The following is a 1,136-nucleotide window of genomic DNA, read 5'->3' as shown; positions in this document are numbered from 1 at the left end:
CTGGGGTTCGATCGAACCCAGGTTAAGAACCACAGTTCTATTTGAACCTTGAATTCAAATCAACTCTTCGATAAAGTATAAGGGTTAAGCTGCTACAATTTTTTAAATACAATAATAAAATTATAATATTACAAGAATAAAGTTGTAATTTTATGAGAACTTCAACATGTATAATAAAAAATTATTATACAAGCTTTTTTCTCATTAAAACAATTTTAATTTTAAAATAGTTTTAAAATTAAAATATTAAATTAATTTTTAATTAAAAATTAATTTAATTGATTAAATTTAGTTAATTTTGCATCTTTATTAAAATTGCATCTTTATTCTGTTAAAACTATGACTATTTTCTCATAATTAAGTAAAAATTCTCAACTTCTCCTTAAAACTCCATCTTATAATTCACAGAAGGAATGATTGGAGTGAAAGCCACTTTTTGAAAATATTTTCTATCATTTGCAATTTCCTCTTTAGAAAAGAAAGAGGAAAAAATTTATTAAAATCAGAAATCTTATTTTTAGGTGATATCACTCAGCCCAAATTTCAATACATTTGAGAGGTCTCTAAATTATTTTAGTATATGATAGGTTTGTTTTTTTCTTGTGGAACCTGTGTTTTTGTAACTCATTGCTTCTTTCAGGAAGAAGTGGTGATATCAGAACACATTTCTTCTTTTCTTGTTTTATCTTCATACGTAACTCGATCTTATGACTAAATGCGGCACAGTCAGCTGTTTGAAGTTAAAACAAAATGAATAATCAGAGTCATGCTGTAACATCAGTGCAATCTTTGATTGATCACTTCCTGTCTCTGTTCTTCAGTGGCCTTACTCCTCATTATTTTGTTGGTTCTTCGTCGACGGCGGGACTCTGACGGAGAGCTGGCGGTCGCCCGGGCTCCTCTACTGCGCAAAGAGCGACCTCAGGGTCGGTACTACGGCCTGCCCTGCGACTCAGAACCAGTCTATGCCGGCTGGTGAACCCTTTCCAAACTCAACTGTAACTTCAGAGGTGACCTATTATGCTTCCTTCAACATATTAGGATAGTTTTATGGGCTGCACAAAAAATGTTCATTTTTTTACATAAAATCTCTCTTAGATAATGAGATTTTAGTCTGGTAAGTTCTGCCTATTTTG

At 32.1% G+C, this 1,136-nt stretch overlaps 1 protein-coding gene across 2 annotated transcripts in view; it reads left to right on the top strand.

Moving 5' to 3' along the window:
• The window catches only part of LOC106956963 (major surface trophozoite antigen 11), a 12,279-nt gene extending 11,149 nt beyond the window's left edge, over window positions 1-1,130 (top strand). For both annotated transcript variants that reach the window (XM_015048108.1, XM_015048107.1), the window contains one exon: window positions 822-1,130. In XM_015048108.1, coding sequence (XP_014903594.1) covers window positions 822-979 — 158 coding nt within the window. In that variant the 3' untranslated portion in view covers window positions 980-1,130. The remainder of the gene's footprint in view (window positions 1-821) is intronic.
• The last annotated feature ends 6 nt before the right edge of the window (window positions 1,131-1,136 follow it).

This window comes from Poecilia latipinna, unplaced genomic scaffold (assembly GCF_001443285.1).
Source record: "Poecilia latipinna isolate Pla-1442-1.1 unplaced genomic scaffold, P_latipinna-1.0 Scaffold860, whole genome shotgun sequence".
Classification (NCBI taxonomy): Eukaryota; Metazoa; Chordata; class Actinopteri; order Cyprinodontiformes; family Poeciliidae; genus Poecilia; species Poecilia latipinna.
The sequence above is the reverse complement of the archived record's forward strand: the minus strand, read 5'-3'. Positions and strand labels throughout refer to the sequence as shown.